Genomic DNA, 13,033 nt, shown 5'->3' with positions numbered 1-13,033 from the left:
CAGCATGGCCTTCTCCAGCAGCGATGTACTCACCCTTTGGCCCCTTCGGTACCAAGGTCAGTGAATTTTGCGCTGGGGCTTTGGGAAGGTTACGACCTTAAGCGTAGCTTTTGTGGCACGCCAAGGCTTGTCAACAATTGCAGCGCCTCACGGTTGTGACGAGGTTCAGGTTATGGCGTTTTCCATAGGACCCCATTTGTCGGTCGACATAACTCGTAGTGACCGACAGATAGGGAACGTCTCGGTTACGTACGTAACCCTCGTTCCCTGATGGAGGGAACGGAGACGTTATGTCCCCATGCCACAACCTTGAACCATTCGCTGTTGCCGGGACACGTTCTCGGCTCCTCAGCGTAAAACCTAATGAGTGGATGCACCTGTCGCCCTATTTATACCCGCTGGCACGGGGAGTGGCTCAGGTGTGTTAATCCACTTGCCAATTTCATTGGCGTTTTCTCTTAAAATCAGAGATGATTAGCCTCCCAAGTGAGACCCCATTTGTCGGTCGACATAACGTCTCCGTTCCCTCCATCAGGGAACGAGGGTTACGTACGTAACCGAGACGTTTTATAAAAACACATATTATAATTTTTTTTTTTTATCTAATCAGAAGTAAAAAGTTTTGTGTGAGGGGTAGATTTAAGGACCGGGTTAGGTTAAAGGGATAGGAAAAATAGTTTGTACATTATAAAAACTATTACATTGATGGAATGTCCCCATGAAACATGCATGGTAACCCAGTGTGTGTGAGATTCACCCTTAAGTGAAGGTTTCAAAGACATTTTGATGTCACTCTTTGTTGAGTTTCAAAAGTGAGCGCACTTACAGTCATTGTAAATGGAGTGCATTTCTTTGTGTTGATGACCCGCTCATCAATGGTGTCTGGCTGCGAGAGATTGATCATTTTGCTGTAAAAAAATGACCAAGAGGTTGCTAAATATGAACTCTTATTCAGAAGTAACTGTGATAATTAATACAGCTGCGTATTTAACAGCATAACAAACATTACACAGTTAATCTTATATTACCACAGCAATATTCCATCTTTCACAGATTTGAATAAACTGTCAGTCTCCGGGTCCATTGGGATCAGATGCTTGCAGTCCGGATCCTTTGCCAAGGCCTTATTGATCCAGTTCACAAAGGCCACTTTTTCTTCATCTGAGAATGGTTTCAAAAACAAAACATTAGCAAAATGACATTTGAAAAATCTCATTTCAAAAAGTTCAGATAGGGTTGGACTCTTCTGAATTTGTGCTCAACTACATCAGGACTACATCATTTTATATATTTCTAAGTGAAACATCATATTCAGTAAGAAAATATGTAGAGCTGGACTTCATTTTATCCAGTAGGAATTCATTGGATGGAGAAAGTGCATTACATAATGGAGGTGGGCAAAAATAAGGCAAAGCAAGTTATTACATTTTGATGAATGAGGATAAATCTTTTCATCATAATATCCAGAAATGTGCATTAAGAACATACAGCAACTAAAGCACATTATTGTTTGATATTGATGGCCTAGGGGATGTAAATGCCACCACCTGAGTAAGAATGCTGAGTTCCTTCACTTGAGATCCTTGATGTTCCTCCAAAGGAACGAATCCCGTCCCGCCTGGAGATGCTCTTGCGGAAAGTTTCTCGCACCTCTTTGCTTCTCAGCTCTTGGTATATCTGGAGAATTTAGGGATATCTCAACTTTCAAGGTGCGTGACACAATCAGCAAAGCAGGCACTTTGACATTTTAAAGGGGTCATATGACGTTGCTAAAAATATTATTATTTTGTGTATTTGGTGTAATACAATGTGTTTATGCAGTTAAAGTTCAAAGAATATATTCTTTTCCACCTAATGTACATTATTATTGCCGCTCTTTGCCCCGTCTATCTGAAAAGCATTGATTTTTACAAAGCTCATCGTTCTGAAAAACAAGGTGTTGGCTGATTGGCCAGCTATCCAGTGCGTTGTGATTGGCCGAGTACCTCAAGTGTGTGATGGAAATGTTATGCTCCTTACCATACTGTGATGCCGTGGTCTGACGCGATGAGCCAAAACCAATAAAACCCAATAAAAAAACTAAAAAGCCCTAACGAAAAGTAGTATACTTCAAGTTTATTTTAATAAGTATACTTAAGTAAAGTATAAGTAAAGTATTTTTTTAAGTATACCCTATGTAGCAAGTATACAAATATATTATATTATATTATATTATATTATATTATATTATATTATATTATATTATATTATATTATATTATATTTATTCATTTAGCAGACACTTTTATCCAAAGCGACTTACAAATGAAGACAGTGGAAGCAATCAAAAATAACAAAAAGAGCAATGATATATAAGTACTATAACAAGTCTCAGTTAGGTCCGCTCACATGCTCTGATTCTGGAAACTACGGCAGTAAATAATGGGCAGGACTGCAAACTGGCGCTAAAATCGCAAGAAAGATGCAGACGGACAAAACAGGCGCATTATTAGTGGTGCAGACACCGCTGAAAACGAAAGTTGAAGTTGAACCCGAAGGAAATGAAGTGAACCCCTGGCCATATGTATGCTCTGTTATGCAGTGTAAACTGTACTTGTCTAGGAAGACCAAACTAGCAGCTTATAAAATCTCGACAAGACATCAACCCTTTGCAAGAATATAGAGGTAAGCTAAATAATTGCATCGTTGCATTGGTGGTTTAAATGAAGCTTTGACATTTAAGCAAGAGGTTTTGCACAAATTAGCCAAAAAGACAGTGGTGAGGAATGTGCTATATCGTCTGCGATAATATCATAATTTTAGTTTTAATGATGTGCGCGCACATTTATAGTGCGTTCTTTCACTGTGTGATTCAGCCTCCTAAAATGCATTTAGATTGATCACAAAATTGAAGATATAGGGGCAGAAAATTCACATATATATATAATGTCATATATTTAATCAGAATCACACAAAGAATGCCGCCTTTTCCTCCAAAAATCATTATGAATATATAGGCCTACATACAAATATATAACAGTTCAGTAAACAAGTTAATTAAGAGACTTGCGTTTTAGACACCATATTGTCTTTTTTAGCTCTATTTCTACAACAGAAAATAATTCCAAACACAGCCACCAAAGCACAGTTTTGCGTCTCTGAGCAACGTGACAGTGTTTCGTTCCTGAATGAATCAACCGTTTAAATGATTCGGTTCAATCGCAATGACTCACTTATTAACAGTGACTTGCTGACACATACTGACCATTTTAATTTCACATTTAAAGTATCTTTTGATTTTTTAAAATAATTAATTTCTTATCATTTCAAATGAGTATTCAACATTTTATGTCTTGTACATCAAAACATTATTCATGCATTTGTAACTGCAGGTTAAATGCATTCTTGTCATGCACTAAACAGTGTAATACATCTAAATGCCACGTCCAATGAATCTTCTGCATTTCGTCTGCATTGAAAAGATGAGTTTGTTGATACTGATTTGCCTGGTAACAGCCCAAATGTTTTATTATTCTAAATAACTGATTCCTTTAATTAAAAACAACTAGTTTGAGATTAATAGGCCTATCCCAGGGGTGTCAAACTCAGTTCCTGGAGGGCCATATAGCCCTGCAGAGTTTAGTTCTAACCCTGCTCCAGCACACATATCATGTAGTTTTCAAATAAACCTAAATGATTAGATTAGCTGGATCAAGTGTGTTTAATTAGGGTTATTTCTAAACTGTGCAGGACTGTGGCCTTCCAGGAACTGAGTTTGAAACCCTTGGCCTGTCCCATTTTTGACTCCCTCCCACTGTTAAAATGTAACTAAGTAATTTTTACTCTGAGTAAATTTTAAATGAGCTACTTTTTACTTTTACTTGAGTATATTTTTAGGCTGGTACTTTTACTTGTACTGAAGTAAAATTTCATTAATGTAATGGTACTTTGACTTGAGTAGAATATTTTTGTACTCTTTCCACCTCTGAACTTAACTACTTATTTTTAGTTGTATCCTCTTTTGGAAAGCCAAACAACAACAGCGAGATTAAAAGTTATGCTTTCTTTCTTAGCCTCAACATTTGGGCGGCGTTATGTAAATCTTCCCACATCGTGGGAACATGTGGGGTGTGTTTGAAGGGGCTGTTTTAGGTAGGCATGGTTGATTCTTAACTTTTATAAAGAATATGTTTTTGGATTTGAGACTTTAGTCTTTGCAACATTACATATCTTCTTTATGCACCAAGAGCTTATAAAAAAAAAAATTTAGTCGCATCATATGACCCCTTTAAGATAAGACAAAAACTCTTACCGCAACAAACTCTTCAAAACTGATCTTCTCGTCTTTGTTGGTGTCACCTGCCATGAACTTCTCCACGATCTCCCGTACCTTGTATCCCGGAATGTGAAAGCTGGCCTCTCGAAAGAGCTCCTGAAGTTCAAAATCACTTACATAGCCACTGTTATCAATATCTACAAAGATAGAATGAGAGTTTACAATGACACTCGTCATTACTAGCAGCAAACCTTTGATACAATACTTTGATACAAGACTATTTTAATATGTGTTTGTAGAATTGCACGAGTCAACGATCAGCCGTAAAAACAGACATTTATGTAGTCAGTTATTGCAATCTTTGGTAATGTTTGACACCTCACAAGCACCAAGTCAGGTGACTGGAACGTTACAATGCACAATTCACTAAACCTACAGTGAGATTCAGGCAGAATTTAACTGACCGATTTTGTTGAAAGCCTCTCTCAGATTCTCCAGATCTTCTCTGGAGATCTGTGTCACATTGTTCTCCATGCTTTTCTCCTTGCAGTACTTCTCACCATGCAAAAGACCTGCCAAAAAAAGTCCACACAAAGAGTTTTCTGTGCTATATACCCTGTTTACCCACCACAGTATCTCTATGATAAGCAAATCCATAGTGGACACAACTGGTAAAAACACTTCATGAAATTCAATTACAGATGGGCATGTGATGTACAGTATGCGACCAAACAAAAGTGTGGGGTTGGTAAGATGTTTTATGTTTTTTGAGAGAGGTTTCTTATGCTTACAAAACTTTGTGTTTTAGTAAAAACAGAAATATTGTGAAAGATGACCATTTGAAATAACTGTTTTCTATTTAAAAATATTTGAACATGTAATTTATTCCTGTGATGCAAAACTGTTTTTTCAGCAGCAATTACTCCAGACACCAATGACACACGATCCCTCAGAAATCATATTTTTTACATTCACAAATGTTTTTAAGAAATATTAATTGGTGAAAATTTAAAATGTTACTGACCCTAGATTTTTTTGAATGTTAATGTATAATTAAATGTATACAGTAAGTGAATTGCGGCATGAGACACAAAAGAACTAGCAAAACGCTACGAAGTCTAGCATGTCACACTGCAGGACATGTCAGCATCCCAGCAGTAATTCATGTCAGGTCCTCAAAAAGTCGTCAATCATCAATCACAGAAATATAGTGATACAAACAGTATACTGCAAAAACAAAAAGCTAATGAAGACAAAAACATCAGCATGTATCCACAAAATCAGCATATTTTGATGAGATAACACAGTGAAATCAACACTTCAGGAGTGCAGTCATTACATCATATGAAAACAGTACCTTTTCCCTGAACGTCTCACAACTCAGCTAGAGACTAACCTAGAAAAGATGCAAATTTTCCAACCGAGTCCTTGATAGTGTCGTCTGTCCTCTCCCACAGCATGTGTGGAGCTATTAAAGATGTGTTCGGTAAGGTAAGAGACCATTAAAGGTGATGGCTCCGAACTAAGCCAGATCTGGAGTTAACGTTTAACGCCCAAGTGAACGCTGTGTCAGCTGAAGCTGTCATGCTATTTGGTGTTTGCACTTGCACTAGCTGTGACTTCGGAGTACACTTTATACCACAGCTCATTCACTTGACACTTGTCAATAACTTTGTGACCTAGCAAATCGGCTTCACATTTCACTGTTTTTGTTATCAAAGCTCAAATATCAACCTTGTGCTCACTGCAGACTGTGCACATACAAACACAATCATAAACCCCCAAAAAATCTAGAAGTCCTGTTTGATTTATGTGAATTGAGCTGTTTATACTGAAGATATAACTGTAGTGACTGGATAGAGAAGCAGAATGAAAGTAAAGTGACATGCAGTGCAGGAGACACGCTCTATCTCATGATAGCCTCCTGACTTGTAATCAGAACTTATCATCTGACCTGATGACTGGAAGGAAGGAAGGAAACGCCACCCAGAAAACAGAAGAAGAATAATATTCTACCACATTAGTTTATCTTTGGTGCAGCTGAACTCACTGGAGACGGAACAAGAAACCTCAGCTGACAGATGTTTGACAGCAGACCTTCATGTTTTATGCATGAGCCTGAACAATACAGCATTTCCACATGGTGCGATGTAAAGAAACCAATGTAAACTTCATGATTGAACCACTAAAAAATACACTGCAAACAAAAAAGTGTAGATGAAAAAGGGCTTCGGAATATTGCATCAGTGCAAAAATAAAATATATAAATTTTTTCATGAATTTAAAAGTGAAATCAAAGTGAGGCCAAAGTCATAATCTACGATAATAAATTAATTGGACTTTGGAGGGGATCATAAAAATCTGATTATATCTTTAGAATGTAAACATTCTTTAGTGTAACATTATTATGTATTTAAGGACTTCATAAGTAAACACAGATGATTTAAAGGGTACAATAAATCATACACATTAGCACAGAGGATAGGGTGAAAAACGAATGTGATTTTAGAAAAGAACAACCAAAAGAATCTTTCTAGGAGAATCTAAATTTGTCATGGATGGTAATAAACTTCTTCAAGCTGAGTCAGTGAAACAAACGCTTTACACACATTATATAACTTACCAAGCTTCTCACTTCTCAATAGCCAGGCACTAAAACAGCTTTCATCAATCCATAATAAAGAAGTAATGCAGATTTTACTCTTCTTAGTTAAAAAATATCTTTGGATGACGGATAGAGAACAGTCGTTTCAGGGCCCAAGAATATCTGACTGATACCCAATACTGCACTCGCTCCTTTAAGAGACTCATCAGCCTTTCGGAAGCCACCTGCATTATTGATTGCTCTGAGAAGAGGATCAGTTACCACATTGCCAAGACCCTTGCCACAGGACACAGGTTAAGTATGTCACCCATAATTCCTCTTGTTTAATAAAATCTTACTTCAGTGGACAGTGAGGTTACACTTGTTTTGGAGGTTACCTGCATGATCTCTTGCAGCCAATAAAGCATCTGTTGATAATAAAAGACATGAGAGAGTGAGATAAGAGTCCAATGGAAACAAATACCTAAAACAGAGAGTGTTACAGCCACAGCTTAAACTAGCTTTATTTTCTGTTTCCTATTTGCATTTAATAGAGCTGTTTTGTTTTGAAAATAAATCTCTGTTGCAATAGTTATAAGAATAAAACATACAATCAAATTAAATAATAATAAAAGAATGCAAAATGTTTTGGCCTTCTAATGCCATATCTGGTAATAAACATTGTGGCCAAATTTCATTTTTAAATTTATATTTACTGGGTCAACCCAAAAAAAATAAATAAATAAAGAGCTTGTATACAGTAATGCAGCTAAGCATTTGCAATTCAATATTTATGAGTTTCAACAAAACATTAGCAAACCTAACAGAGTTAAAAGTGTATGACTTATTACATTCTTTGACATAAAAACATAAAAAATGGGCAAAAATCATTGGCATTTCATACTATACAACAGTGAAAGTACTTGACATGTAGTCAAGTATGGTAATTCATACTCTGAATACCACAAAACCAGCCTTAAGTGTCTTTTTTTTTTTTTTTTTGAATTAGCTGAATAAATAAGATTTCCATTGATGTATGGTTTATTACGATCTGACAATATTTGGCCGAGATACTAGGAAAATCTGAAATCTGAGGGTGCAAAAAAATCGAAATACTGAGAAAATTACCCTAATGAATTCTTAACAATGCATATTACTGATCAAAATTTAAGTTTTGATATATTTACAGTAGTAAATTTACAAAATATCTTCGTGGAACATGATCTTTACTTAATAATGATTTTTGGCATAAAAGAAAAATCTATAATTTTCCCTTTTGCCATTTTTTTTTTTTTTTTTGCCTATTGTTAAAAATATGCCCCAGCGACTGATTTTGTGCTCTGCATTTATGCCATCCAAGTGCACAAACACACAAACAATGCTGCTGCTGCTACTACTACTACTACTAATAACCAGTTTTTATGTTTGTGTTAAAAAGTTGTTTCATTAAGAGGGCACTGTTTTGTCAGATGGCATATAACTTGAAAACTTAATAAAACAAGAATGCAGTGCCTCTATTACCAGCTGGGGCTACATCACAAACAGGCCTGCATGACAGATCATTTTCTTTGACAGTTAGCAGCATCATATCAGATCCTAGTATAACTCTAATATGCTGTGATACACGCGTGGAAAGGATGTGAAAATGACCTTTAGCCACACAGAGTTCAGTAAATGTAGCAATGAGGGAAAACATTTGTAATTACACAATACATCAGTCAAAAAACAGCAGTCATCTCACCTGTAGTTGTATGATTTGGTCTTTTGGTCCAGAAAAATAGCCTGTTGAGTCTTCTTGTGATTAGAGCCATGGCTTTCGTTTACTGAAGGTCTAGATAACTGAGATCTGGAAACTGCATGAAAATCATACAGTGATCATGAATGAATGAACAACTGCTGGTGAGGAAAGGAACATGAGGGATTGTATTAAAACGAATAACAGAAATAAAGAGAGGGAAACAATCCTGCATTACCTAGTGTTCAACTATTCAGTTCAACAGTATTTCCAAACAATGGCACTTATTTTTTCCACTTATTTATTTATTTATTTATTTTGACTAGGTTGATGCAATGACTTGCTTCACAATATGGCAGGACTCCAGCCTAATGCGCTGCTGCAGTGGCCTGTCTACTGAATTATCCTAATCTCCCTTAACAAACACATATATGTGAGAGCGACAGGGAGAATAATAGCACCTTCTCTACACCAACCTTATTTTATTAATCTGATTTATTCCTTAATGTGTCGGAGTTTGAAAATAATAGGCTAAAGGTGGAGGGAACAGTGAGAGAAACAAACAGCAGGTGGCACTAACTACAAAGAATAGTAGTTGTCATTGTTCTTGAGTTATGCAACAAAATTCTGTTTCAGATTATTTTAATCCTAAAGATTTTGTGATTTAATACTCGATTTTCAACCTTTAGTAACCAGAACATAATAATAATAATAATAATAATAATAATAATAATAATAATAATTAAAGTCTAAAAACTTTCCTTGAAAGCATTAGTTGCCACTATGTAATTAGATTTATATATTCATAGCATTTTATAATAATTAATGTATGAAATAATATCTGATAAAAATATAACAAACAAACAAACAAACAAAAAAGCTTTTTTCATGGCAGATATCTAAACGGCCTTAAACACATAGCATCTATACATTTATGAGTATTATATATATATATATATATATATATATATATATATATATATACACATATATATACACATATATACATATACATATATATATATACATATATATATATACATATACATACATATACATACATATACATACACATACACACGCATACACACGCACACACACACACACACACACACACACACACACACATATATATATATATATATATATATATATATATACATATACATACATATATATATATATATATATATATATATATATATATATATATATATATATATATATATATATATATATATATATGTCTGTAGCTATGTATGTATGTATGTATTTATGCGTGTATGTAAAATATATAGAATAAGAATATTTTATAAAAAGTTATACATATATATTTTAGACATAATCCAAGATTATAATAAATCGTGCATAAAGTGTCTGAAATCCCCAAATGTATTATGATGCATAGTCCATCATATTGCTATAGGCTGTGCGTGACCAGTGGGATTTGACGGACGTAGACACGAACCAATAGCGTCATTAGAAAAGCCAAGACGGTCTTCGCTCCTCCAATCAGCGCTTAGAGGAGGTGGAACTTTTGTTTCTTTGCTTCCATGTAATTCGTGCAGTACTAATTTATGATAATGTACACCCAGAGCAACAGAGCAAAGGCTGGGGGCCACTTTGACGAGAGAGGCTTTTTCTTTCGTTTCCGTGCTTTTAAAAGGAACTGTCTGAAAACGGGTTTTCTTTTCTTTTGAGCTCAAATGATCACGCGCACACGTATATTTATATACTTATATATTTACCCCCGCCCGTGCCTTGGACGCAAAATGTTTTGGGGATCATCCCCCGCCGCTTTTTTATCGGTAAGCAAAAATAAAAATGCTTAAATTAGCTTTGCTTGCCGTTAAATAATATGAAAGGAATCCGTTGTCTGGTATCCGAATGAAAACCTGCGCATTGCAGTGTGGTTTGTTTTGGTTTCGTCTTGTATTTTGGAGCGTCGGGCATCCCCTCTTTTCTCACGCATCGCCTAACCGATAGTCGATTACATGGACTTGGGGCAGACGCCAAGCTTTCTTCTGTGCCATCCTCGCTGCATGTGATACACTGCAGCTCTGTTTGGGACATCACTGGCTCTCCTGTATCATAAATGAAAAACAAACCCTACCCTCTAAAATTCACACCACCATGGGAGAAGAATGCTGGCTTTGGAAGGAAACCCAAGTCTTGCACGAGAAGCCACACCAAAATAATCGCCAACCCTGGAATTGTGATGAAAGTGCTACGGCGGAAGAGGATCATCATGTTTCTGGCCTATTTTCTGCTGGTGGCTCTGACCATGCTGAACCTGGCTAATTACAAATGGACCAAAGAGCCACAGCAGTGCAACCAGCCGATGCAGGGAGTGAACTTCCAAAGCAGATCAGACATCCGTCACCTTTACCAAGCCCCACAGGTCAAGAAAAGGCAGCTGGTGTATGTCTTGACCACTTGGAGGTCCGGCTCGTCTTTTTTCGGGGAGCTCTTCAACCAAAACCCTAATGTGTTTTTCTTGTATGAGCCCATGTGGCATATTTGGCAGAAGCTGTACCCGGGGGACGCCGTGTCCCTCCAAGGAGCGGCCAGGGACATGCTGAGCGCTCTTTACAGGTGTGACTTCTCAGTTTTTCAGCTGTACAACGGTCCTGGCGGGAAGAACATAACCTCTCTCGGACTGTTTGGGGCCGGCATCAATAAGGTCATCTGCTCCTACCCCTTCTGTACGTCCTACAGGAAAGATGTGGTGGGAATGGTGGACGAAAAGGTTTGTAGAAAGTGCCCTTCACAGAGTCTTCAGATGTTGGAGGAAGAGTGTTTAAAGTACAACACGATCGTGATCAAAGGAGTTCGCATTTTGGACGTCAACGTTCTGGCCCCGCTGATGGAGGACCCTTCTTTGAATCTGAAAGTAATCCATTTGGTGCGAGACCCCAGAGCGGTGGCCAACTCCAGGATTAAATCCCGACACGGACTCATCCGGGAGAATTTGCAAGTTGTACGCAGCAGAGACCCCAAACTTCGCCGCGTGCCGTTTGTGGACCCCAACCACAAAACGAACAAAAAAGACGGTTCAGATTACCACTCCATTGGCGCCATGGAGGTGATCTGCGAACAGATGTCTAGAACTCTGAAAACCGCTCTTCAGCCTCCCAAATGGTTCAAAGGCAAATACATGACGGTCCGTTACGAGGACCTGGTGGAGAACCCCATTAAAACTCTTCGGAATGTTTATCGCTTTGTTAATCTTTCAGCCAATCACGACATGGAAATTTTTGCTATGAATATGACAACAGGACCGAATGCCTCCACCAAACCGTTCATCGTGTCCTCCAGGAATGCCACGCAAGCAGCCAGTGCCTGGAGAACCGTGTTGAACTACCAGCAGATCAGACAGGTGGAGGAATATTGTCAGCATGCGATGTCTCTGCTGGGATACCTGCGCGTTCGCACGGCAGGGGAGGCTAAAGATTTAAGCAGACCATTATTGACAGTGCCCAAAATATGAACCACTGCCAAAGACATTTGATGTTTTGCATTTGTGCTGAGGTCAGCCTGATACTCATCTGTTATTTATGTCCAATGCTTAATGTCTCAGTGGAATGTATCTGTTTGCATCATACTGTGCAAAGCCACTTATTGTATGTTGGGGCCAGAATATTGTCTGTGCATCACCACATGTTCGACCAAACAAGAGAGAAAAAATACTTGGGGTACAATGTGTCATTGATCATTAAAGCTACGCCAAGATTTTGATTTAATCTAAACATTTAGATTTCACATTCATTGATTTCAGGACTGTACTAACTAAAGAGGCATCTCTCTAAATAGCAAGAGTCTCACTGTCCTGTGTGTCTGATTTAAATCAGCTGAGACGTGCTCTATTTCCTGTACACTTTGTCTCTGGGTTATCTTTCCATAAACGGGTTATTCTTGTTATGCAGTACATTTTGTGTCCACATCATGTCTTAATTCAATGGATAAACTATTAAACATTTTTTTAAAGATGGAAGTCATGTTAGATTTTTTTTCTTTACCCCTATATCACAATTAAGTAGGTGAGTTTAAAATAATTGACTACTTTTAGCATGAAAACTGGCATTTATCAAATGGATAACTTAACCAAAAATAAGCAATGTCATTATGTATCGACCCTCATCTTGTTCCAAACATATGTGACCTTTCTTCTGTGCAACATAACAGAAGATATATTTTAAGAATGTGTTCTCAGTATCAATACAGTGTTGAATTACAATTACTTTCACTGCATAGACAAAAACAGCTGAAACTTTGTTTAAAATATCTGTTTTTGTGTTCCAGGGAAGAAAGTCAATCATAGAGGTTTAGAACAACACGAGGGTGATGAAATGATAGAACTATTATGTTTGGGTGAACTATTCTCTAATATCATGTTCTATCCTGTTTTCTTTTGTAATATCACTTTAACTATCAAAAGGCAGTGCCTAAATGACATCATC

The 13,033-nt window shown here is 37.1% G+C and overlaps 2 protein-coding genes across 4 annotated transcripts in view; one reads left to right on the top strand and one right to left on the bottom strand.

Annotated features, from left to right (window-relative positions):
• Positions 1-8,853, bottom strand: part of pls1 (plastin 1 (I isoform)) — a 30,332-nt gene extending 21,479 nt beyond the window's left edge. The window contains exons 1-7 of one of the 3 annotated variants that reach the window (XM_026195703.1): positions 8,580-8,853; positions 7,237-7,266; positions 4,719-4,826; positions 4,291-4,451; positions 1,548-1,677; positions 1,029-1,161; positions 827-908 (exon numbers count right to left, since the gene is read on the bottom strand). In XM_026195703.1, coding sequence (XP_026051488.1) covers positions 827-908; positions 1,029-1,161; positions 1,548-1,677; positions 4,291-4,451; positions 4,719-4,826; positions 7,237-7,266; positions 8,580-8,649 — 714 coding nt within the window. In that variant the 5' untranslated portion in view covers positions 8,650-8,853. Of the gene's footprint in view, positions 1-826; positions 909-1,028; positions 1,162-1,547; positions 1,678-4,290; positions 4,452-4,718; positions 4,827-5,611; positions 6,038-7,236; positions 7,267-8,579 lie in introns of those variants that run through there. The other 2 variants (XM_026195711.1, XM_026195720.1) reach the window with 2 other exon arrangements.
• A 1,284-nt stretch (positions 8,854-10,137) lies between these two features.
• Positions 10,138-12,567, top strand: LOC113038401 (carbohydrate sulfotransferase 2-like). The gene has a single exon (XM_026195776.1). The coding sequence runs from the start codon at positions 10,669-10,671 to the stop codon at positions 12,061-12,063; it is 1,395 nt and encodes a 464-aa protein (XP_026051561.1). The 5' UTR covers positions 10,138-10,668; the 3' UTR covers positions 12,064-12,567.
• The last annotated feature ends 466 nt before the right edge of the window (positions 12,568-13,033 follow it).

Source organism: Carassius auratus, chromosome 2, assembly GCF_003368295.1.
Source record: "Carassius auratus strain Wakin chromosome 2, ASM336829v1, whole genome shotgun sequence".
Taxonomy (NCBI): Eukaryota; Metazoa; Chordata; class Actinopteri; order Cypriniformes; family Cyprinidae; genus Carassius; species Carassius auratus.
The sequence above is the reverse complement of the archived record's forward strand: the minus strand, read 5'-3'. Positions and strand labels throughout refer to the sequence as shown.

Excerpts from the sequence above, each read along its gene's own strand:
- LOC113038401 (XM_026195776.1), top strand. The coding sequence starts at position 10,669 with ATGAAAAACAAACCCTACCCTCTAAAATTCACACCACCATGGGAGAAG.